General features: G+C 41.3%; 1 protein-coding gene across 1 annotated transcript in view; it reads left to right on the top strand.

Moving 5' to 3' along the window:
• The window catches only part of kirrel3l (kirre like nephrin family adhesion molecule 3, like), a 52905-nt gene extending 25336 nt beyond the window's left edge, over nucleotides 1-27569 (top strand). The window contains exons 2-15 of the mRNA XM_065280660.2: nucleotides 7146-7298; nucleotides 8762-8911; nucleotides 11589-11746; nucleotides 13804-13954; nucleotides 15185-15290; nucleotides 15502-15650; nucleotides 17030-17157; nucleotides 19121-19247; nucleotides 19665-19765; nucleotides 20913-21111; nucleotides 23187-23294; nucleotides 23508-23617; nucleotides 25242-25331; nucleotides 25554-27569. Coding sequence (XP_065136732.1) covers nucleotides 7146-7298; nucleotides 8762-8911; nucleotides 11589-11746; nucleotides 13804-13954; nucleotides 15185-15290; nucleotides 15502-15650; nucleotides 17030-17157; nucleotides 19121-19247; nucleotides 19665-19765; nucleotides 20913-21111; nucleotides 23187-23294; nucleotides 23508-23617; nucleotides 25242-25331; nucleotides 25554-26048 — 2225 coding nt within the window. The 3' untranslated portion in view covers nucleotides 26049-27569. The remainder of the gene's footprint in view (nucleotides 1-7145; nucleotides 7299-8761; nucleotides 8912-11588; nucleotides 11747-13803; nucleotides 13955-15184; nucleotides 15291-15501; nucleotides 15651-17029; nucleotides 17158-19120; nucleotides 19248-19664; nucleotides 19766-20912; nucleotides 21112-23186; nucleotides 23295-23507; nucleotides 23618-25241; nucleotides 25332-25553) is intronic.

The following is a 27569-nucleotide window of genomic DNA, read 5'->3' as shown; positions in this document are numbered from 1 at the left end:
AGAGAAAGGAAAGGGGTGGCCGGTATGCGAGGGAGGAGATAAGGTATACAGAAGATGAGAATGGGGAAAGGGAGGAAAGGAATGAACTGTGACAGGTTCTGAACCAGCAGAAACAAATACCGCTCCGTTTGTTTGGAGTTTAGGAAGAAGAGACGGCTTTGTTTACGAGACCTTTCAAAACGAAGCTTGGAGACAAGTACAAAGGCTTTGGTATAACACATCTTCACATGTGCTTAAACTACCGTACACACGTACACACCCTATCACACTCTCGCCCTCCACATTGAGACTGAAACAATAGAATCTTCCCATACCAAACAATACGGATAAATCCATGGCACAGAATTGAGCTCGGCTCTTTCCAGCTTGGGTTTAGTGGCCTTATCTGAAGCAGGCACAATGGATCGCTTTTAGCAAGCCCTGTTTATTTCCGGCACTGTACTTTTTTTCACACTGGTCTTCTCTTTTTGCTTTCTGTGCTGCACTCATTCACCCCTCTCCTCTTTCTCATCACCTTGAGGACAATACTTGAGGTGTTTTCTATACTAAAAAGTAGAGCGGGCTGTGAAAAAGGGTGAATTGTTGAATATTATTAAAGAGCACATATTTACATTTCCTGTAAGTGTGTATTAGTACATGTTAAAGATTTGCAAAATGTACAAACCCCAAAGTAAACGATGACGCGAGTTATCATCTACAACGTAAATCTCTTTTCTTGGACTACAACAAACACACGGATTGTAAGCAACAGTTTACTTCCTGGGATTGGTGATGTAGTAAAGAACGACATTATCATAATTCCTCCCGTTTCAGACTCACAGCCTGTAAGTTAACTCCTGTTAGCATTGCATTGTGAGCGAATCTTTCAAACATGGTAATGAGTGTCACATTTCCGGCTAATGTCAGAGGTATTCAGGCCAATCACAACGTACAGATTAGCTGGCCAATCATAGACACAGTGCTTTTTAAATCCGTGCATTTCAGGAAGAGAGTGAAATCTGGAGCTACAAAAATGAACACATGCAAACACATTGACATTGTATTATACCAAATACACAAAATACCGTTGTTTTTAGCAATGAAATAGGTGCTCTTTAAGACAAACTTGCTTTTGAATTTAAAACACTGAACATTGATGAAACAACTACAGTGAAATGTATGAAATTAAATGGGGGAAATTGGGAATGTGAAGTTTGTTGTGCAACTAAAGAATTGAAAACACAACAGCATGTCTTGAATCGGGATTGCCTGTTTACAATAACAGCTTTGATTAGATGTTAAAGGGATAGTTCACCCAAAAATGAAAAGTCTGTCATCATATACTCACTCACAAGTATAATTTCTTTATTCTGCTGAACACAAATGAAGATTTTCTGAAAAAAAAAAAGTGTAACCAAGCAGATCTGGGGCACCATTGACTTCCATAAAAGGAAAAAATAATATTATGGAAGTCAATGGTGCCCCAGATCTGTTTGGTTACATTTAAATTTATTATGCATTTGGCAGATACTTACAGTGCATTACAAGCCTTACATTTTTATCAGTATTTGCGTTCCCTGGGTTCCAACCATTACCTTTTGCGCTAAAAACGCATTTTTTTTTTTTTGACGGTCTGTTCTTTCATTTGATATATTGTTTATTGTTTATATATTTTAAAGGGACACTCCACTTTTTTTGAAAATATGCTCATTTTCCAGATCCCCTAGAGATAAACATTTAATTTGTACCGGTTTGGAATCCATTCAGCCGATCTCCGGGTCTGGCGGTACCACTTTTAGCATAGCTTAGCATAATCCCTTGATTCAGATTAGACCATTAGCATCGCGCTAAAAATAACCAAAGAGTTTTGATATTTTTCCTATTTAAAACTTGACTCTTCTGTAGTTACATTGTGTACTAAGACCAACAGAAAATTAAAAGTGCCCATGGTTACTGCGTAATATCATTGCACCTGCTGCAGCCATGTTACGGCAGCAACGTCCTTGATTATTATGCCAGACTGAGAGTTTTGCACTAAAAACACAATGCTATACAGCTGAGCTATATATATATTTTTCAAAATATCTCCATTTGTGTTTAAAACAATTTGAGGATGAGTTAATTTAATTTTTGGGTGAAGTGTCCCTTTAAGTTTGTGCTATCCTTCTGCAATAACTTTAATGTTTAAACTCAAAGTCAGGGTTTAGAAGAGGCTAAATATGGTTTGACATTGGATAAATATTCTGATTTATCTGCAACTGTGCCAGGGGCAAAACCACACACACACGCACACTAACATACTTTGACTAATACCATCAAGACTCCCCAATGTTAGCTAGGGTAAACCAGAGAGGAATCATCTGTTTGTCCCACTGAGGCAAAGTGAATTGACTCTCCGCTCGGATACATGCTGGTCTCCAGAAACAGCCTGGAGAAACTAGAGAAAGCGAGAGGAGAAAAGCAAAGCTGTTTAATATGTCATGCTCGAGTCAGGCCTGACTGTAGCCGCACTTAACGTGTGACAAAAAAAGTCAGTGTGTCAAAGCTGCAACCAAATGCCAGCCGCAATCCCCGCAGCACGCCTGGCCTATTTACGCCGCCGCACGAACACTTGCTCCTCTCCGCTTCCATCCAGTGCCGTGAAATGATATTCCATTTCGAAAAAATCCGGATTAAAGTGTATCAGGCCAAGTGTGTTGTGACCTTGTTACTAGTGGAAGGGGGGAGCGGATAAACACACGGGCGCACGCAGATGCCACACACTGCGAAGCGAATCACATCGAGGCGGCTTTTTCTGTCTTATCCCATACACGTTTATTTGTTTGGGTACCTTGCGAATGACATTGTTAGTGCCAAGCCCTTTGTCTGACCTGCTCATTGTGCGAGTACAAAATGTATTATCCTGTTTAACACCTTTTCAAAGTTTTCGTTCACGCCAAGACCGATTTGTCGTTTTTTCGAGGGCGTGCTGAGCAAGTGGAGCTTTGAAAAACCTCAAAAGGTTTCTCGTTTTAAAAAACGTTCACTTGTCTTCACCTCCTCCTCCTTTTTATTCGTCTTTCATCCTTTCCTTCTCTGTCAGGAATGAACTCATGTAATTAAGCCGCTAACATGCCGTTAAAGAATTGGCTAATTCAGCAAGGAGGAATTATTCCAATTTGAAATGACTCATTAACCACACACGATATTTTGTTGAGCTTCTCTCCGAGCGAGATTTGGAGAGCGCTGAATCACTCCCGTGGTGTGAACTCGTTTCGCTGCATATGTGGGTTTGTGTGTGCGATCGTTGGAAAGGCAATAAAACATGCTTTGATTTCGCTAATACGGCCTGTTGCGCGCATCCATACGAACTTGTAAACGGATCCGAATGCGGGCTATGAATGTCTCTGTGCGTTTGTGAGAGAGTGATTAAAGAGATGAACGCAGACAGATCTCAGCGAGGGGTCTAAAGAGGAACTATTGAATGTACGAAGCCCCTTAAACATCGACTCAGCCTGATGAATTATCACCGCTCGTAAACATTTAGATGCTGGGGCAAGATTCTTTAATTGCAATCGATGCTCATCCAGTACCTGATGCAAAAGGAGAATCCCAGAAGCACAACACAATTACAGAATCTGTAAAAAGACTCAATATCTCATAGAAGTGGCGCTCCAGGGATGGCAGGAGTGTACAAAAAGAATGATTGTATATAAACATACGGTTAAAGGCCCGGTGTGGAAATACTCCAGCTAATAATAACGTCAAAAAGAGTTTAGTTTTTGACAGAAGAGTCATATTTGAATTATTGTTGCATGGCAAAAACAACTCATACAAATTAATACTGACCATTATTTACAAAACACATTTAATATGAGTCATTACCCAGCAAGCAATTTTGCATTAAAAGATATCTAACTAATAGCCACTCAAACATAGCCCAGACGTCTAGGCTGATACTTGGGGTGTCAGTGATTTAATTAATTTAATAGATGTCTAAAATATATAAATGAAACCAACACCTTGTAATCACTGTTGACTTTGCTTATATGATAAAATGTATTATATTGAGTCAATCAAATTTAAGTTTATTTTGGCTAGAAGAGGGATCACTTTTAGCATAGCTTAGCATAATCCATTGCATCTGATTAGAACATTAGCATTGCGCTAAAAATAATAAAGAGTTTCAATATTTTTCCTATTTAAAACTTGACTTCTGTAGCTACATCATGTACTAAGACCCACAGAAAATTAAAAGTCCCCTTGGTTACTTTCAATAGCCGGGGACTATTTTCAGGTGCTTCGTAATATCATTGCACCTGCTGCAGCCATGTTACGGCAGCAAAGTCCTTGATTATTACGCCAGAATGAGAGTATAGTCCTAGCCATATCCGCCTAGAAAATCGGTACACGTCTTGGTACACGGTGTAACTTATTTTTTAGCTTGATGCTAATGGTCTAATCAGATTCAATGGATTATGCTAAGCTATGGTAAAGTGGTACCACCATCGGCTGAATGGATTCCAAAACGGTAAAAATCAAAATGTTTAATTCTAGGGGAGCTGGAAAATTAGCATATTTTCAAAAAAAAGTAAACTTTAAACTTTTGTGAAAATCATGAAAAATGTTGGCAACTTTTTAAAAAACGATGGCGGGGAAAGAGTTAAGTGAGAATAGTGTCATAGTCAAAAACTATAAGATGAGAAAAACTAGAAAAGCTGCAATAGCAATAATATAGTAACCACAAAAAAGTAATGAAAAATGTGTAATACTAAAAGTTTGGAGAGGTCATTAGGCAGCACAGAAACTAACAGTCGAGGCTTTTTCAAGACACCACTACCGGTATTTTTCAGAAAAAGATCTGGCCGTTCTGGTACTCTCGCAGTTCCCATGGGAATGGGGCACTTGTGATTTACAGGGTGAACTGCGGGAAGGTAGTAGGTAGCAAAAAAGGCTAAACGTTTTATCTTTTCTCTATTTATTCCTTTTTGAAACGGCAATATCACTTTTATTCAAAATATGTCCGTTGTATCATTATTTACTGATTTATTTGTCCATCTAGTTGAAGAGTAGTAAGACTTCTAGCAGAAATAGCATACTCTCAGTTTATTTCACCACATCTCTCTCTGTCTATTACTTTTCTCTCCATCCTCACGAGAGAAAAAAAAATAGGACCATCAGCACAAGTGGGAGAAAAGAGAAGTTTAAAAAAACCCGAAATCTGCACTGGCCTTTGCCTCGAAGGGTGACAAAGCTTATGTTTCTGAGACAGAACGTTGGATGGGGTGGGGAGGGTTGTGTAGGAGGTTAGAAGGGAGGGATGGACTTTGCTGCACCCCTTGATGGAGTGGATAATTGAGTCTCGACCAAACTCTGTCAGCCAAGCTCGGAAGCCTCTTTTCAGCTCAAAGAAATACAGCGAGGGTGATGAAGTGAGTGAGAGAGAGAAAGAGTGAGTGAGAACAACAGAGAGAGTATGGAGGAGAAAGAAAATCCCGAGCTCCCTCGGGGAGGGGGGGCGCTATTGAAAAGCTATTAAACCTGCATTTAGCAGGATTGATTGGAAATGAAGAGGCCTATTAAAACCAAGGGACAAGAGGACAATGGCGTGTTTCTGGCCACCGTATGTTGCCCTCCTTTCACCGTCTTGCCGGCCCCCCCGGGGTGGAGCCCCCTACCCGGTCTGTTTAAACATCTCTGGTCCAAAGAGAGAAGTTTCAGAGGGGTTTAGCACCAGCTGAATAGATCCCTCTTTATACTCCACTGGCACCCCATTCTCCTATTTAACCACGCAGAAATAAAAGGCCAAAGAATAGGGAGGAAGAGCAAAAAAATTGGGGGGCGATCCTTTTCTTTCAGAGAAACCAGTTACAGCCCTCCCCTTCTAAACCTCCATTAAATTGTGCTCTCACTCTCGCTAAAATCCCACGTGAATGGATTAGTTACTTCTGGCCGGTTGCCATCTTTCTACTTTCAAGAGGGCTCATGATGCACCAGATCCAATCATAAAGCTCTTGCAATGCAGTAATGTGTGTAAGACATCTGTGTGTGTACATGAAAGTAGTGTTGAGAAAGAGACGAGTTGACTCTTTGTTGCTTTTGTCTACTTTTTCAGTAGTGCAAGAACGGAGAGCGTTTTGCAAATTCAGTCGGAATGACAAAGTTTTAAAAACAGGAAAATGATGGCAGCGGAGCCTAAAAATAAATAAATATGAAAAGAAAGACGGTGACGTGGCAGGTGCAATCTCTTGTGTTTTACGACGTATAGCCCTCATGGGACACCCAAAGCTGCTTTGATTATTTAACATACACTTTTACAAAAACACAGCACAGCCCCCTAGGACGTGGTATGCCATTTTTATGCGTCGCTACCATATGGGCATAGAAAAGAGTTAAATAAGTCATGACCAGCTGACGCCCAGATTCCTTGCCAACAAGTGCAGAAACCAAACTGTTGTGAAATGTGTTGTGGACTGTGATTTTCTCTGGCCAGCATGAAGATGATGCAACATTAGCCTTTTCTGCATCAATCACTTCGCATACTTTAATATGCCACTTGCTGGTGCTGGAGAAAAACAAGCCGGCACAGTGATGTGACCAGTTGTGAAACTTCTCTTAAAAGGAGGAACTGAAGTCGATTGAGTACTATATGTTCCTATACCCCATAGTATCGCAAGCGAACCATGTTTCATTGTGTAACTGGAAGGGTATTACAAGCGGCAGAAAGACTGTGAATGTGCGCTGGAATGGGTCTTGCTGAATCAGCACTAAAATACTATCACGCTAATGTGTTCTGTGCTTTCCCCATCTCTCTCCCTGAGCAAAATCACTGACCTGAAAGCTGGACTGGTTAGAGCGAAAAGATAGATAGGCATTAGGAAAGAGAGCTATTCTGTAATTCACCATGATAATCCAACTACAGTACCTAATAGTCAAGATTGATAAGTTAAAAGAACGCTTGAAGTGGGAGACTAAAGTCTATTGCCTTTGTATCCGCAGCCGATGGCACGGATTCAAACTGCTGTCTATTATCATAAAGCGCAATGATGTATTGAATCAGGTTATTGCAGCTATATGTTGCTCCTAATGTATTGCTTTAACGTGCCTTCTGATACATAATTACATCATAAGATCAAATAGCAACCGAGGTATTAATCTGCTGCTGCTATGTTTTGGTCTTCCTGCAGTGTCTGAAGCCGCCTACTTCTCCCAGCAGCCACAGGACCAAGTGGTGGTTGCCGGCCAATCGGTGACCCTGCCCTGTGTGATCGTGGGATATCGAGGCATGGTGCAGTGGACAAAAGATGGCCTGGCACTGGGGGGAGAACGAGATTTACCTGGTAAGAAAAGTTTTTTACAGTTTTGGAATTCATTCAGCCGATCTCCGTGTCTGGCGGTACCACTTTTAGCATAGCTTAGCATAATCCATTGAATCTGATTAGACCATTAGCATCGCGCTAAAAATAATCAAAGAGTTTTTTAAACTTGACTCTTCTGTAGTTACATCGTGTACTAAAGGGGATCGCACACCGGCCGCGCAGCGCCGTTCTAAATCAACTGAACACATTGTTTTCTATGAGTATACGCACACCGGCGCCGCCAGGTGGCGCCTGTCCGCGCCGCCCAGCTGTGACTCAGGAAGTTGTTCAAATCCCTGTCGCGCCACACAGCGCCACTCACATAGTTTAACATTAAATAACATCATATTTGTCCCAAATCATTAAGGATTAACATTGGCTGCTAACGTATATTTTGCATTTTGAAGTAGACGCTATCTGACGAACCTCGCACTATTTAATGTGCACTTCCAGTTTACAATACCTCCGAGTTCTGCTAGGCGCGGCGCTGCGCGGCGCTGAGCTGCGCGGCCGGTGTGCGATCCCCTTTAGACCGACAGAAAACTAAAAGTTGGGATTTTCTAGGCGGGTATGGCTAGGAACTAGTAACTTTCTAGTAACTTTCAATAGCAGGGGACTATTTTCGGGCACTGCGGAATGTCATTGCACGACCTACGGCCATGTTATGGCAGCAAAGTCCTTGATTATTAAGCCAGAATGAGAGTATAGTTCCTAGCCATATCGGCCTAGAAAATCGCAGCTTTTAATTTTCTGCCATACAATGTACGTGGGATTTAAAAAAATGCGGCGGTGTGCGTATAGTACTCGCACACTTTTCTAATGACGAAAATTGCGTCACACTCCCTGTACGCGGACTCTCACATAGCTACATGTAAAAATGGACCATACTTCGGCTTTTAGGAGGTGCGTAATGCGTATTGAAGTCCATTTACCGAGGCTTAGTCCTCTCTTATCTCCATCTTTTCCTTTCCAATTAGCAACAGGGAGATAAAACTTATCATAGATTGGCAGGTAACGTAAAGGGCAGCCGTTCTCCTCAGCAGCAGATGTGTGTTTGAATAATGTCACTGCCTGACTTCCGAGGCGGCTCTATTAAGCGAAGAAACGTGGACGCAAACAAACACGGCGGCTAATGCAAACTAGCGTTTAATTTGTCTAATCATCTCAGCCGTCTGGTCGAGCTGAGGTAGAGAATCAATCACAGCCGATGTCACGCGTTGACATTTGAAACCAATTTCCCGAGCAGCTTTGAAACTAGCAACCTGTACGGTTAAAGCTGTCTCTTTTGAAAGCCTCGTCTGGCTGCACGTGTTGTCGTTCAGAGCTCACGCTGTTGACCGAGGGTTGCACAAAAATGCTAATGTACCACACAGAATAGGGTCTAGTCTTGTCTTTCATTGCCTGTATTATATCTCAAATGTGTTTTTTGTGTTTTGCTGTACCAGGTTGGGTGCGTTACTCACTGGTGGGTGACCCGCTATCGGGCGAGCACAGCCTGGTGATCGATTCAGCTGAGCTGGGTGATGATGCGATCTACGAATGTCAAGCAACGCAGGCTGGGCTACGATCACACAGAGCCAAACTCACAGTGCTGGGTAAGAACTGTTTGATTTAAGTGAGTAGGTGTGATTGAAAGCTAGGAAAAACCTTTGCCATAAAACTAATTATTAAAACAGGTGGGATTAGAACATTCCTCATGGTCCCCAATTTCATTAGCATCTTTTAAAATATGGCCTGAAATGCGTAACACTGCAAATTTCTCTTCTCTGCATTAAACCCTGTGTGTAACCCACCCCCGTGCAATCATAAGTCATACATTCATTATTTATTCGCAATTTTAAATCACGCCACAACAGGACTGTCTTTTTAAAACAGAAGTCCACAGAAGCACTGAGCAATTGTACCACCCCCACCTCAACATTTCTCTCTCTCAGTAGCCTCCTGACACTTAACAAGGCGAAGGGCCAGGGAAATGTGATTGCGGCAGTCACAAATGACTTGCGTGAATGGTTAAAAGTCAAAGTCTGCACAGTTAGCACATTCTACAGTGACTCACAGAATTCATCAACCGCAGGGCTGCTTTTACATTAACGCTATGTGATTGATCTACATATTCTCCGGCATTTAGCGACAGGGGGTGGGAAGGGGGGCAACCGCTAGGGATTTCAGTACTGCACTGCTGACACCTGGTGGTCCAACTTGGACACAGCTAAGGATGCATTTTATAACTGCTGAGGAAACAAATTCCCTCCACTGCAGAAGTGCATGAATAGCAGAGAATATGGGGCAATTTAAAGAGTTTGCACTCTGAGAGAGATTTTTGCAAACTGCGCAATAACAAGAACTCTACCTCTTATTGAACAAGGCAAAATTGGCACACACACACCTTGAAGAAAAGCACGGCTAACAACAATAGGCTTTGTGCACGCCGCCGACGTTCAACGGATTCCCAGACTAAAGCAGAGTGAGTTGTGTGCGTGTATGTGCGAGCGTTTCTGTGTGTACGTGCATGTAGGGGCATGTGGGGAAATCAATGCCGCCGGATGAGACCGAAGCAATCCAGCAGAGTCAAAGAAGTCAACGACAGGAGTGCAGTCCAGGGAATCCGCATGGAAATTAGAATCACCTCGTGCACGGATTCCATTAACGCCTGGGCAGGACGGACGAAAAGACCTCTGACAATTCCGATACAAAAACAGAAATTGGCTCGGAGAAAAGAAGCAGGGAAGACGCAAGAGAAAACGTGGCTGAGAAGATGGAGACAAGTATTTTTTATGTGTGTGTGTGTGTTTCTGCTTGTTCGGCGAGATGGACACCTTCATCAAAGGTGGCAGACACTATTTGCCCAAGGCTTGCGCACAGCCATGCAAACAAATGAACGAATCAGTAATTCAGATGAAACGGGCCTGCGGCGGAGTGCCTGTAAATAGACTCATAATGACAAATCTCACCCATGTAAAAAGGGCACGAGCAGTGTCTCAACCTCTTTTCAGATAGAGCCAGTCTCTTTCAATCTTTCTGTACATTTACCAGTCTATAGGTCAACCATCAGCTTGCGAAAAATAAATGTTTCAGCAGGGCAGTCAAGAAGGAGCTGGAGTATATAATTTATATATGTGGGTGTAAAGATTTACAAACACACAGTGACTGTACGAGATTGTACAAACTCAGTGATATTGACAGTGATATTATATATATATATATATATATATATATATATATATATATATATATATATATATATATATATATATATATATATATATATATATATATATATAGTGATGCACCGATATATTGCAGATAAAAGCATTTTTTCCCCACTATTAAACATCAGCTGATTGTTTACATCAGCCAATTGTCTATCCTGGCAATCAAAGGTGACGGGAAAATGCACCGGAACTAATGTTTAGGACTTTATCACAAAATTATTTGAAACGTGGAGTAAAAAGCAAAACTATCGGCATCTAGCGGTTTCTAAGTAATTGAATATCGGTATTGTTTACAGACATTTTATATTAGTGCAGACCTAAAAATAGTATACAAATTTTGTTCTGTATGTTATATAACACTAAGTTATATGTATAGCATTGCATACTATTTGCTATCGGCCTCATGCCGTGTACACACCAAACGCGAAGCATCGCACTCCTCCCACTAGATTACTTTTGGGATTAACTTTGTGTCATGCAGTTGATTCTTTTAAAATTGCCTGAAGATGCATTTTCGTGGCAATCGCGGCACCCAAATTCGCGTCATTCACAGCGCCCTGCTCGAGTTCGCGTCTATTTGCATCTTTGCATTGACTTTGTATATAATCTACTCGCGCAAATCTTTGAATTCGCGTTTGGTGTGTACACCTGATTAGCTATGTAAGGCTCACAATGGTGTTTGCTAGCTTTGCAGTGTCACAGATTAGCCTTGATGTGTTATTTGCCACCCGTGGGTTTTCGAATTATCTATTGGAAATGACTTTGGTTTCCATAGGGTGGTTTTCTGGACAGGGTTTAGATTAATCCAGGCCTTAGTCATTTTAAGACATTCAAGTTTTTACAAACAAACCATACATAAAACAATACTGGTGTGCACAACAATGGCAACGATGTGTGTTAAGATATGTCAGTGCAAGGTGTTTTTAAATTAAGGCATGCATTTTAGTCTGGGAATAGGATAAGCCCTGTCCGAGAAACCGCCCCCATGTGTCATACTTGTATATTGCTGTTAAAATACCAGTTTTCTCCCAATTAAAATACACTTTTCTTCTTTATACAGTGCCCCCTTCAGATCCTGTAGTGGAGGGAGGGCCAGTGGTCAAACTGAAAGCTCACACCCCTCATAACCTGACATGCCGAGCGTCTGGAGCGAAACCCGCTGCGGAGATTACCTGGTACAGAGATGGAGAGATAATGCACAATACCATCTACTCTAAGGTAAGATTGTGGGTGCATGGGTTAAAGGGATAGTTCACGCAAAGTCATCACATATTCACCCTAATGTTGTATAAACCTGTATTAGTTTCTATATTCTATTGAACCTAAAAGTAGATATTTTGATAAATGATAATGAGCACACAGTTGAATTTGGAAGTCGGTGGGTACTGTCAACTGTGTGGTTAAAATATCTTCTTTTGTATTAAACAGCATAAAGAAACTCACAGGTTTAGCATGAGGGAAAGTAATGGCCGTTTCACTCGGTACGCGGCAATCGACGACAGCCGCGAGTAGCTTGTTTATTGTCAATAGAAGACTTGCGAAAAGCGGCAAAACAGGGGCAGTTACAGAGGTAAAGCTGAGTTGGTCAGCACACCTTGCTTGTGCACCCAAAATCCTAAAGAGAAACATCTAAACGCTCGCGACGATTTCGTCGCTTGCCGCGTACCGTGTGAATCGGCCATAAATGATGACAGAATTTTTATTTTTGGTGAACTATCCCTTTAAGGCTAGTTGATAGATTTACTGACAGCCGTGAAAATCCGAAGTTATCATGCCTGATTGCAACTTAGAGATGATCCCTCTTTTATACCCTTCACATTACGTCTATCTCACAGTTTTTACCTTAAGTTTCAAACACTCTAGCTTTTTCCTGAATTCAATCCCTGCACATCCTCATCAGCTTCCTTCTTTTGTGCCTCTATTTTCTCTCACTCTCTGTTGCTCTAATACTCGAGCATAACTGGAGCATGTCAAAGCTCAGACAGGCATAAGCGTTTGATACAGTTTCCGTTGAGAGAGAAAGAGCAAAGAGAGAGGAAAAGAGAGAGGGGAAATCAGCCACAACAATGCCGAAACACAATGGGAAGTGCAGTGGAGCGTGAACCGGCTGCAAGTGCGAAAGTGTCACATTTGTCATGCTCTCTGACCACGCTAAACGACACTAAACGACACATTTAAAGGAGCAAGAGCCGGCAGTGAATAGAGTGAAGAGAGGCAAAACTGAATGGAGAGAGAGATAAAACTTGGAAAGTAGATTAGAGAAGAATGAACATAGAAGACCTTTAAGAGAATAGAAAGAGGAAAACGCAAAGCCATTTTGATGTAAGGACACTAAATTACATTTCAAAGAAGCGATTATAGTAAAGGAGATGTACGTGATGAAGGTAGTCATGTAGAGAAAGGGTAGAAAGTGGAAGATGGCTGATGACAGGCGGCGACGTGACTCCATCTAGCATAAAAATGCTTTCAGCGTGTCTGAGGTTAAGCATGTGACCCATCATCGATTTGCCCCCCCACCCCCCTCCCGGGCTCCCCAGGGAACCCTCTTCCCATAATTCCCCTACACCATCAGTACAGAGCTGCGCACCTTCCCTCCAATTTTCTAGTTTAGCCCCATCCAAAAAGTGTACCTCATCTCCATTAAGGCTCTCCAGTGGGCAGCAATCTGCCTAGACTGTACACCTCTTCCCACTTAGGCGTATTGATTTCCTGCGCACAATAAATAGATTTTAAAGATGATGTGCACCGGGAAGAGCTGATAGACAGGTCTTTGGAATAAAGTGCTAACGGCAAAATGCCCCGGCAGCATCGTAAAACACGGACGCTCACCTGGCTCGCCAAACTGATGGAGGCTTTAATTCTCCACGATGCTCAGCCTACAGGCTGGCACAGGCTTACCATCAAATGGGATTATGGGCATCATGGGAATTTCTTATTAAATTAGGGCTCGCATCAGGAAATATAGGACAATTAGATTAGGATTATCATGTCTGTGTGATTTGAACAGTGATAATAAGATGAGAGAAACAGCTGCGTTTTATATCAGAACTTATTCGGGCGAAACAATGTTTCACTAAAAAAAGTATTTTCCCATTAATAGCCATGCTGTCCGTTATCCACGTCTCTTGTTTTGAATTCAAAATGTACAGTGCATAAAAACAATGGTTGTGGATAGTTTTGTAAAGAACTTGACATTATTGTCAATACATCATTGGTGATTATTTTCAGGTTATTTGATTTTTAACTGGCTGTACACCATATCGTTGTCTTTTCAGAGTCTGATGGAGGATGGAAAGAGAGAGACTGCTGTTAGCTTGTTACCCATGGTGCCCGAGGATAGCGATTCCGGACGTACCTACACATGCAGAGTCCTAAACCCTGCTGCCCCTGCTGGTCGCCAAACTTCAATTACCATCAATGTTCAGCGTGAGTGCATGTTTATTTTACATACTGTGTGATTCACAATATGTAGAACTTATTGTTTAGTTATAGGCCAAGAGCAAGGTAGTTGTTTGTAAAAGCAACATATCCCATATACAGTATATAAAATGTGTATATACCTAAAACTATAGGACATTAAAGGGGACATGTCATGAAAATCTTTTTCCATGTTTAAGTGCTATAATTGGATCCCCAGTGCTATAAAATGTGAAAAATATCACCCAGTAACTTAGTTTTGGTAAACCATTCTCTGCAAGCATGTGAAAAAACGGGTAATTGAAATTTGGCTCCCCTTGTGATGTCAAAATCATTTTTTCAAAGCGACACTTGCTCTTTGAAGTCTCACCTTCGGAAATACGTACCGAGTTCTGATTGTGTAGCTTGTTTAGTGTGTTGTGATTCGATAGCAGCTTAGCTTGCCGTTAGCTGAACTGGCCACTGACGTATTCCTGTGGGCGGAGTTTAGTCAAAAATCTTTTCTAATGACGTCATTAAAGCAGGAAGTAGAGGACTATAGTCCAAACGGGCCGTTCATTGTAGGCTTTGAAAGACGAATTCTGTTAAAGAAAATATAGTGCCTGGCAGTGAACTTTCAGCTTTATCATTTTAAAGCGATTATTTATGCAATAATAGCAGCATTACAGATTAACTAGGGTTTAAAAAATGGGATCAGGAAGAACGTGACCTTTAAGTGCAGAGAGAGAGAGAAAATAATAGACATCACAACTGAGTTTCAATTTCAACAAACCACTATCATGGCGATCAGTGTTTGCATTTCATTAGCTCATTTGCCTTTTAAAGGACACACCCAAAACAGCACATTTTTGTTCACACCTAGAAAGTGGCAATTTTAACATGCTATAATACATTATCTATATAGTATTTTGAACTTCACATATGTACTCTGTGGACACCAAAGACTTATTTTACATCTTATAATATGTTATTAAAAAAATAATAATACCAGCACATATAGCATTCATGTAGAATAAGACTAGAGTTCGATAAAATGCAAGACTACGAGTGAATATGTTTGTATATCTGTATGTGCAGAGCTTTGTGGTTAAACAGACGTGTACTAAGACAGGGAAATAGATTTAAAAAAAGGACTGTCACCAAGATTTACACACCTGGAGCTTGGCAGTAAAGTCATTGGGAAGGATTTGTAATGCCTCTATTGCTGCAGTGAATCTAATCCCACGTGTTTTCCTCCAGATCCTCCGTCTGTGACTCTGTCTGTTCAGCCTCAGACGGTGATGGAAGGAGCAAAAGTGTTGTTCATTTGCTCTGCCTCTGCCAACCCTGAGATCACAGGTTACAGGTAAACACATTTCATATCACAACAGACTCAATGCATAATCCCAGATTATCCACTTCAGAAGATTAAGATTCGAAAGCAAATCCTAAATTGGATATAAGTAACAGATAAAATGCTTTGTGCGCGATTGCTTCAACAGATGTTAATAGTCAATAAGTGACTGCGAACACTGTGAATAGAAATGACATATATACGTTTCCATATTTTCAAACAGATGGGCTAAAGGTGGGATTCCCATATCGGAGGCCAATGGCGACAGCCTGGAGGTTACGGTGGATCACTCCTACTTTACAGACCCAGTGTCCTGCGAAGTGTCCAACTCAGTAGGGAGTACAAACGTGAGCACCTTGGTCGATGTACAATGTAAGTTCTTTACTGAAAAGTTTCATTGGTCAACTTGCTTCAGTAATCACTTTGCTTTCTTTAGTAAAGGTTAACGAACTAAGAAGACATTGAACTACACAGCATTTTTAAAGGGTACCCCAGCTATAAACACAAGTAATAGATTAATACTGGGATTGGCTGTATGAATGTGAAATTAACAACAGTACAAATGTCATGGTTTTAATCAATTTCATTTCACTCGTAGGCCACCATTTTGTTTACATCACAATACATGACGTCAAAAATTTGCAATCAAAACCTGTTCTATTAACACTACAGTGAGGTAAACAAGTCTTCAATCAGTAGATGGTAAAATGAACAGCAGATATAAATGCACACAAACTATAGTAGATACAGTACCATGGTATTTATTTACTATAGTAAAGCCATTACACGTCATCGATGCAGAATGCACTATGCATAAAAAATACTGGCGGTCTCCACATCTTAAAATAAGTATTGCATTTTGCGATTTTGTGTTTCTTTCTATCAAGTGATTTTAGTGGTAGACGACAAATATAAAGTATTAAAGTCGCCATGAAATTTAAGTAGCGATTGACTTATTTTTCTTGTGATGACGTGTATCTGAGAGAAACGGCTTCTGAAATGAAAAAAAAAAGGGGTAGGGCTGGACTTGAATTCGTCCAATGAGAACTGATTGGATCGTTGGAAGTTGGTTCATGTTGTTATTTGCTAATCACTGTGATCTTTTCCCACACCCAGACCACCTGCCATACCATAATATCGAAAGTAACGAGAAATCATTTATGAGGAGGGGAGGAGATTTGCGTTTTTAATTAAAAATTATGAGGGCACATGAATTTTAAAAACATAATAAAGCTCACAGATATTAATTTTTAAAAAATTGCGACATAGTCAAGGTACCATTTAAATAATCCTTATATGAAATGTTGAATTCTGGTAGAAACTTGGTGTACTAAAAGTTGCATTAGAAGAAAATCTTTCATAAATAAAACAAGCATGTTACTTTGGTTGGTTGTTATGAAAATGAATTTGGCAGCATCTATAAAATAATAATTGTTATTATTCAAGGCAATCCAATGGTACAATTTAGGCATAATAAGCCTCCCACATACTCCAAATGTGAGACTGCACGATACATTCTCATATAAGAATAAATAATATGTAAGCAATAAATGCGTACATCGTATGCTTTCAAAATATATAACAGTACCCCCCACGCAATCACTCCTTTCATTTCCTTCACGTATTCCAGCATATTAATCTTAATAAGACTGCAAATGAGAAAACTGTAATAAGATTCGTGTTCGTTTCATGTGCACAGACTGAAATGAAACATACTCAATGTAAATTGCTCTCCGTCTCTGATATTGCAGTTGGCCCCAGGTTACTGACTGAACCTAAACCCCAGACAGTAGACATCGGAATGGATGCCGCCTTCACTTGCTCGTGGACGGGCAACCCTCCCCTCACGCTGGCCTGGACCAAACAAGGCTCTAGTGTGGTATGCTGACCTCTTCTCTTTTCATCAATATGGCACACGATGTGTTCAACAACCCGTGCCAGTCATCCTCTTTAAAGGGACACTCCACTTTTTTTGAAAATATGCTCATTTTCCAGCTCTTTTGATTTTTACCTTTTTGGAATCCATTCAGCTGATCTCCGGGTACCACTTTTAGCATAGCTTAGCACAATCCATTGAATCGGATTAGACCATTAGCATCGCGCTAAAAATAACTAAAAGAGTTTGGATATTTTTCTTATTTAAAACTTGACTCTTCTGTAGTTACATCGTGTACTAAGACTGACAGAAAATGAAAAGTTGTGATTTTCTAGGCAGATATGGCTAGGAACTATACTCTCATTCTGGCGTAATAATCAAGGACTTTGCTTCTGTAACATGGTTGGAGGAGGCGCAATGATATTACGCAGCAGCCGAAAATTCTCCCCTTGGTAACTTTCAATAGCAGGAGACTATTTTCAGGCATGGCATAAAATCACTACACCTGTTGCAGCCATGTTACAGCAGCAAAGTCCTTGATTATTACGCCAGAATGAGAGTATAGTTCCTAGCCATATCTGCCTAGAAAATCGCAACGTTTAATTTTCTGTCGGTCTTAGTACACGATGTAACTACAGAGTAGTCAAAATTTAAATAGAAAAAATATCCAAACTCTTTGGTTATTTTTAGCACAATGCTAATGGTCTAATCAGATTCAATGGATTGTGCTAAGCTATGCTAAAAGTGGTAGTGCCAGATCCGAAAATCAGCTGAATGGATTCCAAAACGGTAAAAATCAAATGTTTAACTCTAGAGGAGCTGGAAAATGTGTATATTTTCTCTTAAATCATACTAAAATAGATTTCTAATATTAGCGTGTGAGACCCACACACTTTATTTTCTATTCAGACTTGGATGGTGCATTTGGAAAACCGTAGCTATCCTTTTCATGGAAGTTTGGCAATTGGATAAACTGATTCCCAGCCTAAAATGAAAGTTTCGCTTCGGTAGATGTGTGAAATGTATCAGCCTGTCCTGTAAGTGTCTCTCTCCTGCCGCTTAATCGGATTTTGTAAAGAGCCAGAGAAAGCAAACAGAGAGAGAGGGAGGGATGGCAAAGATGAAAAGCCAGAAGGTTCCAATGAGGTAATCAGTTAATTTTGCCATGACTACACCCCTCCATCCTGCCCTTCCCGAGAACGGGCAGATCTGATTCCGCAAGTAGTCCGTTCAATCTGTCGCCACAAGATATGGATTAATTGGCTAATACGATGAGTGCCGGCGAATGAAAAATCGAGGGGAGTGTTAAACGGATTAATCACAGTTTGCCGGCGTTGAGATGGGTGGACGGGGAGAGAGGGTGCTCTAATGATCATTCCCGCCTAACAAGTGACCACGGCGTGTGCGCGAGTGCACCACAGGCAAAGTAGCACAAGTATCTGCTCACACGCTGGAAAATTCTGCACAGCCTTTGTCGTATGTTTAATTAGAGCAGTGGGTCGACTCAGAGGACCCAGGCTGGAGCGCTTTAGACAGTAATTAAGATTGCTGCAGACGAAATTACAGGCGGAGTCAATGCTTTCCCTTTGGTATTGGTGGCATTGGTCTTTTCCTCATGTAAGCCACAAGCAACGAAATGGATGACTGGTACCGATGGTAATGGCCGTCTCGGAGGGCCACAGCTCGATCTGTCTGGAACAAACAATGCGCTGCGTGTCTACACAATCTTTCCTTCCTGTGGAAATATTGACACGGAGTAATGATTTTCATTCCACGACTTGGTATAAAGATAAGAATTGAACCACGTCAGTCTGAGGATTTTTTTCAGTACTACCACACAAACATCAATATTTCAAAGAAAGTTAAAGGTGGTTATGTTCGGTTTGTGACATGTGGCTAACCTGATGATGAGAAATGTCCCGTATAGCATTGGATCTGACCTGCTCACTATAATTTTATGTAACAGGTGCTGAGCAACAGTAACACATTGCAGCTGAAGGCAGTGACACAAGAGGATTCTGGGACATATACCTGCAAAGCCATTGTACCTCGGATTGGTGTGGCAGAGCGAGACGTAACTCTAACTGTCAACGGTAACTAAACGCTGTCTTTTCATTTCATCTGTGTTTTCGATTGATACGAATAAGCATCACTTGCAAAAAGATTATACAAAGGAAGAGATATGCCAATTAAAAAACACATTTTATTCAATACAAAAAATCTATAGGCTTAATGAGAAAATTCTACTTTACAATCTTTAATGTGAAATGTTAAGTCAATATTTTTGCGTGTGAGATATATTTTGTAGGTTATTGCATTATTTATGCAAAAAATCTAGCACAAAAGATTCTTACAGTATGCATGACTTCATTTCAACCCCTATGCAGGTGCAGGTGGTACACATCAAGGCAGATTACTAATGAGCAAATGTATTATTTCTTGTATGATTAAAGAGTTTATGTGTGATAAACTTACAATTTCTCTTCATCTCTCTCACACACACATTTCAGGCCCTCCCATCATCACGGCTGATGCCACGCAGCAGGCTGTCAAGCATTCCAAGGGCAAGCTGGAGTGCCTGGTGGGCAGCAGCCCACCCCCTGACAAGATTGTAAGCATATACCCTCTCATTTCTGTGTCTGTGGTGTCTTTAGCTGTGCGTCTCATCTTTCGGTGTGCCTATCTCGGTCCATTCGCGAATCGTGACACCCACATAACCGCATACATGTACGGTTACACAGCCCCATTGCCCTACTATAGAATACTCGATGAGAAGGCTTATCCTGCATCTCACCTTTTTCGCCCTCAAGCGTGCAGAGGCGAACCGCTCTAATGCCAGGGTCTTCACAGCGGACCTCAGACCCCCACAGCTCCTTCCCAACGCAGAGCAATTAGCACATAACACCACTGACCTTTGGTGACCCATTGTACGAAGGAAGACCTATCCATAGATAATTGGAGAGAGCAAAAAATAGTGAAGAACAGAAATGCAGGGAAATAAAGAATGATAAAGCAAGAATAAGTTAAGACAGAGAGATAAAGAAGGAAAGAAACAACACTTGATCCTGCAGGCAGCGATAGGTGGGGATTGGAGGTGTTATTATCTGTTGTTCTTTCACCTCAGGCCTGTCGTGGGAGGTCTTCTCAAACACGCTATTTCACCTCTCCGCAAGGGAAGGTGAAGAAAAGAAACAATAGCTTGTTTGAGATCCCAGACTGACCTGCTGCTAGACTTCACGCATTTTTTTCACAAAGCTGCTTCATGAGGCACGGCGCTGGTGGTAAACCAAAAGCGACATTACAGCGTAAAGAAGCGAATGAAAATTATAATCCTTGACACTAAGACAGTCAACAACTACTACAAGGGTGATGAATCTTTTATTTATATTTGTACCCCTACATAAGCCTTTTTAGATGTTCTGTTGTGTATTCTGGACTAGTCTTGAATATACCAAAGCTTAAAATAAGCTTACAAAACCTTGACCCTGTTTACATTGTAAAACACATGTTCTTGGTTTTATTGTACATACATACCAATGATGTACCAAGTGCAGGACTTTATAAACGCCATTTGTCTTTACTGTATGTGTGTGTGTGAATGCATGCACAAATTCCTGGCAGTCTGAATGAACCACAAATCAAACGATCCCGAACGCATTTGTATTTTCAGAAATCTCTGTGTGAAAAGGGCTATAGAGAGACTGTGTGAGACTGGAAAGTGTTACCTAACACCTTATATCCGTCTCCTCTTCTTGTAGGTGTGGACATTTGGGGACATGATGTTGGTGTCTGGTTCTTCTGGTCGTTTCTCAGTGCAGACTGTAAACAGCGATCGCGGAGTCCTCTCCTCGCTCATCCTTTCAGAGACTCTCGCCCAAGATTTCCAACTCAAATACAACTGCACTGCTTGGAACCGCTTTGGCACAGGCACTGCGCTGGTCACTCTTGAAGAAGAAGGTAAGGGGTTCTCATGCAAGATCACCTGTAGGAAAAAATCCAGATTTTTATATTATATTAACTTATATACCATTTTGAAATCCATTTAGCTGATCTCCGGGTCTGGCGGTACCACTTTTAGCATAGCATAGCATAATCCATTGAATCTGATTAGACCATTTAGCATGGCGCTCAAAAATAACCAAAGAGTTTCGATAGAAGAGGACTATTTTCGGGCACTGCGTAATATCATGGCGCCTCCTGCAGCCATGTTACAGCAGCAAAGTCGTTAATTATTACGCCAGAATGAGAGTATAGTTCCTAGCCATATCGGCCTAGAAAATCACAACTTTTAATTTTCCGTCGGTCTTAGTATACGATGTAACTACAGAAGAGTCAAGTTTTAAATAGGAAAAATATCGAAACGCTTTCATTCTTTTTTTAGCGTGATGCTAATGGTCTAATCAGATTCAATGGATTAAGCTATGCTAAAAGTGGTACCGCCAGACCCGGAGATCAGCTGAATGGATTCCAAAACGGTAAAAATCAAATGTTTAACTCTAGGGGAGCTGGAAAATGAGAATATTTTTTAAAAAAGTGAAGTGTCCGTTTAATAATAAAGAAATGCGTATGTAGCCACCATTTATGTTTGTCTACAAAACTATGTTTAAAACAAAGATTTTAAAAACAAATTCAGTCAGTGTGTGCAAACTTTTGACTGGTTATATAAATCAGTGAGCGTTGAGGAAATGTTTTTGAAGTTTAGTGTGGAGAGTTAAAGTGGAGGAAAGAGCGGAAAATAGCCATAAGTAAAGTGAACATGGCAGAAGTTTGAGATCTGGCTATTTGCCTGGCTCTGTTTGGCACCGCCATTTTAATCACGTTAGGATGGACGATTTCAAAACACTGACAGTAAGTAGCACGGTCCGTCCACCTTATAGTCAGAGCCTTTTATCTAAAATTAGTCATGGCGAGCCGTAATCCAGTTTGAGTCAGCTCTATGCAGGAATCACATCTCAAAACACCCTGCTACTCCGTGCGTATCTTAATTATACACCAACAAATCAATATCATTTAATCAGGAGATGGTCCACTTAATGAATACATTCGTTCCATAACAAAGATATAGATTTTGAGCCCGAATGAATTAAATCAAGATCCGAAGTATTGCACTGGCACGTGACGCTTCGCTGGTCAGTTCATTTCAAATGCATAGTGCACAAATTTGCTTAAACAAGACTTAAGAGCGTGGCAGACTGCTTGAGCCTTTGTACTGGGAGACACCAAAAATAAGGTCTTCGCCAGCAATTTGCATCAAGGCAACAGAGCCAAGCCTCTGGAGAGGCAGGCCGTGCTATCTCCTGGAATCTCTAATTAGATTACTGTCGGCTGCCTCGCTGTATGTCAGGCCTGGTTACTCCTCTTCCACCAGAGATTAGAGACAATAGCCGGGTCCTACGATGCCACTGCAGATCACACTAGATTAATTTCTATATGTGATGCTTCGGTTTGAATGCGGTATAGTAAGGCTTGGGAATACAGCTTCTTTTCGAGCGCACTGACAAGCAGAGAGCTATTCTCGAATCATCTGGAGACCTGACATGCCTATGATGAAACGAAAATGAAATCATTTCTAGGGCTAGAATCTGTCAAGTACATGTCCAGGTCATATTATAGCCGAATATCAAAAGGAAAAGAGAAATTATGAATGAACAATATTTTTAGAATCATTAAGATTTCATGCCTTATGACAATCTTAATGACAATTAAGCATATTTCTTACGATTCTTGGTAGTCTACAATCTTTTCTCAAAGATTTTCTTAGGGTGAAAAATTATCATACACTATCAGAACAAGCGGTAAAAATGGTTCCTAGCTGTGACTAGGTCGATATCTTTTTCAAAAAGTACACCTTTGCACCTAAAGAGTTCATTTTAGTACCTCAGCTGTGTACTATTAGTGTGAATAAGAAACAAATCTACTTGTTTTTTGGTTTTGTATGTTTGTTCACCTTGTAATGAAGTCAATACGTGCTTATCTTGAAATATCTCAGTTCAAATAATTCAGTTCAGTCACAGTTTCTTCTTCTCTTGCAGAGGCTCTTCCCTTGCTTATCATCATTGGTGCTTCAGTGGGAGGAGGCTGCGTCTTCATCGTTTGTGTTATTACCCTGGTTTCCATCTGCTGCCGACACGCTGCTAAAGGTGAGGTTAAAGGCCAGGTGTCATCAGAGAACTCTTATGCTTTTTTTTTCTCGAAAACATGATACACTAGAAAAATCAAATCGACTAACTAGACAGAGGGTAATTATGGGGCCACCTCTTTGCCTACAGCAGCATTGCCCTTTTCACCTTTCTGGAAATCTTCTCACCGCTCACCTCATTAATCTTTATCCACTGTGCTATTTCTCCAACCAGGCAAAAAGGGCACCCGCCTGTCTAAGAGTGACATCAGAGTACAAATCGTGCACAGCGATCACAACGCCGCCCGTGGAAATGATGATGAAGAGGACGTGAAGGAGCCTATGGTAAGCACTCTTTGACAACCATACTGTGCAAAGGATTTACCTTAAAGTTGACAGTAGTAGGTTTAAGATTTGAATAGCTCAGATGCAAAAGCCACTAAATGGCAACTTTGTCAAAAAATACATTATGGTATTGACCAAATGTTCATCAAATACCTAGAATACTGGTTTGTTGACAGAATCTTTTAAATGGCACGCTTACACAGAAGAAGAATTGGATGACGGATAGCTAGCCTGGTCCAACCAGACTCTCGTACATTCATTTCATTTGTACAGAGAGTCTGGCCACGCTCCATTGTAAAGCGTTACTTCCGTTAAGGAGGGTCCTCTGTTGAAGTTTAAAACTATTGGATCTGCCCAGAGTCACTCAGGATCTGCCATAGGCAGTCGCTAACGTGTGGTCGTGACGTATATCATGCACCGAAACCGGCTGGAAACAACAAGTCCGAATAATCAGAACAACAAAACTTAGCAAACCTGGTTCTTGCTCCGGCTTTAACTTCTGTATATTCGGCAGTTTTGCAACAACGGACCGATTAGCTTTTCTCACGTCTTTCTCCGCTGCCATTACTGAACTACAACTCAAACTGACGCACGGCCTCAACGTCATCGTTCTTAGCCACCCCCCTCTGTTCGCTGATTGGACCTGCAGATTTTTGCAGGAGAAAACGAAACTCTACACAGCAGTCCCAGACGTAGTACTGAAGTGAAATGAAAATTAAGCGAAAGCACGTTGGAGGGCGGAGCCAGGCTAACGGATAGCACACGTAGGTTGGATTTCAATTGTCGAGCTGCAAGCGTTTTTTACCTGGTTAAAGAAGATATACCGAATATGATAGGTTATACCACGGGCCTGTTGAATGCCTTATTCTGATTGGTTGAGAAATGTTCCATGGGGGTTGATTATTTTTCTGTAAAACGCACACCTAACCTGTCAGAGGTCTTACAATAACCCCCAGAGCAATGTTAGTGGTTACCGTGGTATAAGGGGAATAATTCCTGGTTGCAGAGAGGGGCTCGGGCATGGTTCAGTTGGATTTGGAACCCACAGGGTGTGTGCAAATTGTGCCAGAGCGCGGTTCAGAAGGCGAGATGTCAGCTGCATGACAGTCATTCAATATCATCTGCCTATGTAAAAACCTTCTTCAGTTATTTTTACACATCTGAGTTGCATGAGCGATAGATCGACTTATAAGTGTGTTAGGCATGTGAGGGGGCTGTGTATCACCACGTGCCAAGCAACTCAAAATAAAAAGCCACAAATGTAACATTACAATGGGGTCCATCATTCTAAAAGAGCACTTTACTTTGTTTTGTTTCTTCGAAACAATCGCATTTTAATGACGAAAAGCATGCTTGGGCACGGATCGAACAAAATACAGTCAGTGTGAGTGCAAGCTTGTGGGGGAGTGGGGCCAATCGTGCTCACTGCTCGGGCACCGTTCAAGGCAACCTGGCCAAAGGTGCGTGCGCCCTTACAGTGTTTTGCATCTGTAATCTTCAATTCTAAACACTGTGTTGTTTTTTAGTTTACATTTGATGACACCAGTGGTGTAATGCCAAATTTAACTTGAAATTAGTTTAAAAACAAAGCGTTCTTAAGGACAAATCTCTGTACTTGTATCAGGCACCCAACAGCAGTGAGTCTCCAGGAACATCTCGCACAGAGCACAGTGACCTGCTGGAGGAGGAAGATGATGAAAGATCAGATATTAAGGTATTACATTTCACAAAGCATGACTCAAAAAGCAAACGGTTGTTTTCAAAGGTTTGAGGAAACTACAGTACTTAATAACGCTTGCTGATCTTCCATGTGTGTTACACCACACCCTGAATCATGTTAAACCAAAACAAACAATGATTGGTTATCAAACACATAGTTTATTTGTTATTTCCGAAACCAATCCACATCTAACAATGTTCTTTTACTCTTTTTCAGGACCCCACCAATGGCTACTACAACGTACGAGCTCACGATGACCGCCACATCTCCAGAACCGGTTTCCCTGAATATGTGTCAAATGCGCGGCCGGTCTACACTCCCTCTCAGCTTCCCTCACCGAGCCCCCTGTATGGCCAGCAATCCACCCAACCCCGAATTTATGACTTCTCCCAGCGGTACGCAACGACCCCGGCCAACCGCACCAACTATGATCAACAACAGCCACAACAAGCTCAACAACAGCAAACTCCCACAATCTATCCCCAGGAGCCCATCTACCCTGGCTCCGCCTACCTGCCTGCCACTTACGGACGCGCTTTCACTAACTACGTCAAGCCTACGTCCTACGAGAAGGTCGATTCGTATGAGACTTCAGACGAGGCCAGCAAAGTGTCCAATTCCTCCCGCTTTTCGTACGCATCTTCGCAGGTGTCATCGCAGCAGTCTGACTATGGCCGGCCTTCGCAGCAACGCATGCAGACTCACGTGTGATCGGCTCCCTGAAAGACCCACTGAGGGTCTTGCATGATCAACGACAGAAGGACTTAGATCAGACATTGAGAGTCAAGTGTGCATTGAAGTTGAAGAGTTAAAAATGCGGTCCCGGGTTTATCGGTGTCCTGAAGTCAATGTTGGATTGATGGGCAACTTCGTTCGAAGGAACTGTGATGTGCCGCTCAGGCTTGAGGTCACCTTCTGATTGTTCAAGCTACTAATGTGATTTCCTTCGTCCAAATGATGAACTTGAAGACAAATGAACACTACTGTCCTTCAATTTGTCTACGTGACACTGTTTTTCGTAAAAATGTTCTAGCGCTGACAATTCCAGATCCTGGAAAGGGCAGTGATGGGGAAGAAAGGACTGCTCTTCTGAGCTAAAGGGGACAAGATCATGACACTACGCTAAAACACAATCAAAATATACATAAAGTACAAAATGTAAAAAAATACATGTGTTTGTTGGCATGCTGATGGAATTGTAAGCACATTTGTGTATCAATGACAACAGGTCTTGCCGAAATAACGTGGCTCAAAGTTCAATCCACAAAGCAGGCGAGCTGAGGATGTCGAGTACTGTATTTTCCAAAAAGCTCCTTCTGCGGTCAGCACTGCTTTTGGGCTCTCAAGGGAGTATTTATGTAAATCCTCCAGTGCAGGAAACTGGAATTGGAGTAATTTAACGTATACGGATAAAACCATAAGGTTTGATTGGCCAAACCCCAAATATATCCCACAAATTTAAATGTGTGGTCTTTTTAAGCTGTACTCCCAAGGATTCGTTGGAGAGCAGAGTTCAGTGCCCATTTTGAGACTTTGGTTTCTAAACTGAAGCCACGTTTCGCAAAAATAAATGACCACATGGCCTTGCGGTGTGCAGTAATACTCTTGTAATGTTCCTTACGTGACCACTGTATTTTATTTAAGACAAGTGTGCCAAGGTGATTGTTATGCTGTCACCGTCAGGTAGCACGAACATGTTTACATTACAAAAAAACATAAAAAGAAATGGCAAGTGAAATGCAGTACTATCCATATCCACTTAGAGCCACTCCGACGACTGTAAAAATTGTTGGGAAATTCACTCCTGTCTGTTGCATGCAGATGACGTGTGTATGTGAACGTATTCAGCATCTCTTCTCATCTGTTTGTTCCTTGTGTAAGAAATCGCTTACTGCACCCTACTTCGATTCGGGAAACCTGGAAACGCAGGTTTCCATACTGCCATTTTCCTTTGAGCCGGAATGGTTGGCTCCATTTGAAAATGAACTGTAAGATAGGTAAAACAAAACATTGCTTGTCTTTATTTTTATATTTTATATAAGCCTTAATGTACAGCGTGTAAGCTGCTCTATTGTAAAGTACCTTTATATTATAAATGCATATATCTATATCTTAAGTTGACTTTATTTGGTTCACAATGATTTCTACCACTTTACTTATAAGTTTCGGAGAGGTGCAAGGTTAGGTGTCACAAAATTAATTGACTCTTATTTCTTCTGTTAATTTTTTTTT

The sequence above is a fragment of the Paramisgurnus dabryanus genome, chromosome 8 (assembly GCF_030506205.2).
Source record: "Paramisgurnus dabryanus chromosome 8, PD_genome_1.1, whole genome shotgun sequence".
In the NCBI taxonomy this organism is placed as follows: Eukaryota; Metazoa; Chordata; class Actinopteri; order Cypriniformes; family Cobitidae; genus Paramisgurnus; species Paramisgurnus dabryanus.
The sequence above is the reverse complement of the archived record's forward strand: the minus strand, read 5'-3'. Positions and strand labels throughout refer to the sequence as shown.